The sequence below is a fragment of the Miscanthus floridulus genome, chromosome 3 (assembly GCF_019320115.1).
Source record: "Miscanthus floridulus cultivar M001 chromosome 3, ASM1932011v1, whole genome shotgun sequence".
Lineage (NCBI taxonomy): Eukaryota > Viridiplantae > Streptophyta > Magnoliopsida > Poales > Poaceae > Miscanthus > Miscanthus floridulus.
In genome coordinates, this window is record NC_089582.1 from 21,160,371 (window position 1) to 21,161,977 (window position 1,607).

Sequence of the window (1,607 nt, forward strand, 5' to 3'; positions counted from 1 at the left end):
CAGATGGGGTATAAAATTAGATGAATTTAACTTAAGAGAAAGCTAAAATGATCTGCAATTTAGAAACAGAAATATCACAAAAAGGGACAAACAAATGCTGTGATAATTCCCTCCACCAGCACTAGAGATTTTACTAGGCTTCCTCTTAATAACAAGAAACTTACCAAATGCCAAAGCATGTTCACGAAAAAAAAAACTGGTTTTGGCATCTCATATCTTGCACTTTTTGAGACTTATATACAGTTTACTAGGTTGAGGCGATGAGCACGTTCTTGTTACTATGTACATGTTCAGTTGAACGACAAGCTCCCGTGCTGTAACTTTTAACACGTACACAACACATAGGAGTACTTGTGCTTCACATATATATGGCCGCTACTAGAGCAACAGCTAAAGCCTACAGGATTACAGGTACAACCACCAGCTGGGCTTGAAGCAGCAGCTTTGCCTTCTCTTCTCATCAGTTGAGGTGCTCCTTTGGACCACCCTCTGACCATGCCCTTATTCTTCAAAACAAACCTTTTTTTCTCTCACTCTCGAGGGCTTATTAACACACCTGGTATACATACGTAATACGTACATGTACACTTTGTACACGCCGAACGGTGCCTCTCATATCTCAAAGCACCACTCGAAGTTGTTGCCCATCACGAGCAGACTAACCTGCGAACTGGCGGCGGGACGCCGAGCGGAGGAGCGGCGACGCCAGACTGCTGCTGGCCCTGGCCGCCGCCGGCGACGTGGCCGGGGACAGCGACGACGACGCGGCGTGCCAGCTGCTGCTTCTTCCTGCAGGGTCGACGCAGAAGAGCGCCGACGAAGCACACGGCTGGTGCTGGTCGCCGTACAGCAGGCGGCTTCCAACGGCGACCTGATGCCTCGCCTTCCTGTACTCCACGATGGCTCGGTACACCAACGGAATCAGGCCTTCCATTGCAAATGGTGACCGAGAGCTTTGCTACCTTGCTGAGCTCGAGCTCGAGCAAGAAGTGAGCCTCACTCAAGGATGCTATAAAAGGGGGTGGTCCTCCATCTCTGGTCCCTCATGAGGCTAGCAGCTATCTGCTGCTTTTCACCTACAAATGCAAGACGTATACGTCTCACCATATCCACTTTGTTCCATAGATTTTTCAAGTGGCATCCGGTGAATGTGAATCCTTCCATCGCCCCGGCCGATGCTTATCCGCAGACCGCAGCTGTACCTGCAACTGCTGTATCCTCTTCCTGTCACTGCATCATTGATGGTCAAGTCTTAGTCTCTGGTGTCTCATTCTTGCTCTGTACACAGGGTGATCAATTCACAGTGATAATTATTGTAGAGGGAGATGTGATGTGAAGGAGGTGTGGTCTTAAATCTTTGAATCATTTTCTAGTGGCGGGTAACTTTCACTACTGGCAACAACGGGGCGGGGAATATTAGATCAGATAAGTTCGGTCGATGGATGGCCGACATGGATCTTCTCGTTCAAGATGAATATCAGATAGCGTGTATGCTTGTAGATGTGAAGCTTCAGAGCTATGTATTCTCCATTTCATCTGGTACATGTTTGATGTTTCTTCAAGCGGTTTGCAAAGGAAAGATTTTCTGAAGATTTCAGTAGACTGCA

The 1,607-nt window shown here is 47.8% G+C and overlaps 1 protein-coding gene across 1 annotated transcript; it reads right to left on the reverse strand.

The window, feature by feature from the left end:
• Positions 1-215: 215 nt before the first annotated feature.
• LOC136545180 (uncharacterized) lies at positions 216-1,055 on the reverse strand. The gene has a single exon (XM_066537224.1). The coding sequence runs from the start codon at positions 932-934 to the stop codon at positions 659-661; it is 276 nt and encodes a 91-aa protein (XP_066393321.1). The 5' UTR covers positions 935-1,055; the 3' UTR covers positions 216-658.
• Positions 1,056-1,607: the final 552 nt, after the last annotated feature.

Bases quoted from the DNA above. Each gene is read 5' to 3' on its own strand.
- LOC136545180 (XM_066537224.1), bottom strand. From the start codon at position 934: ATGGAAGGCCTGATTCCGTTGGTGTACCGAGCCATCGTGGAGTACAGG.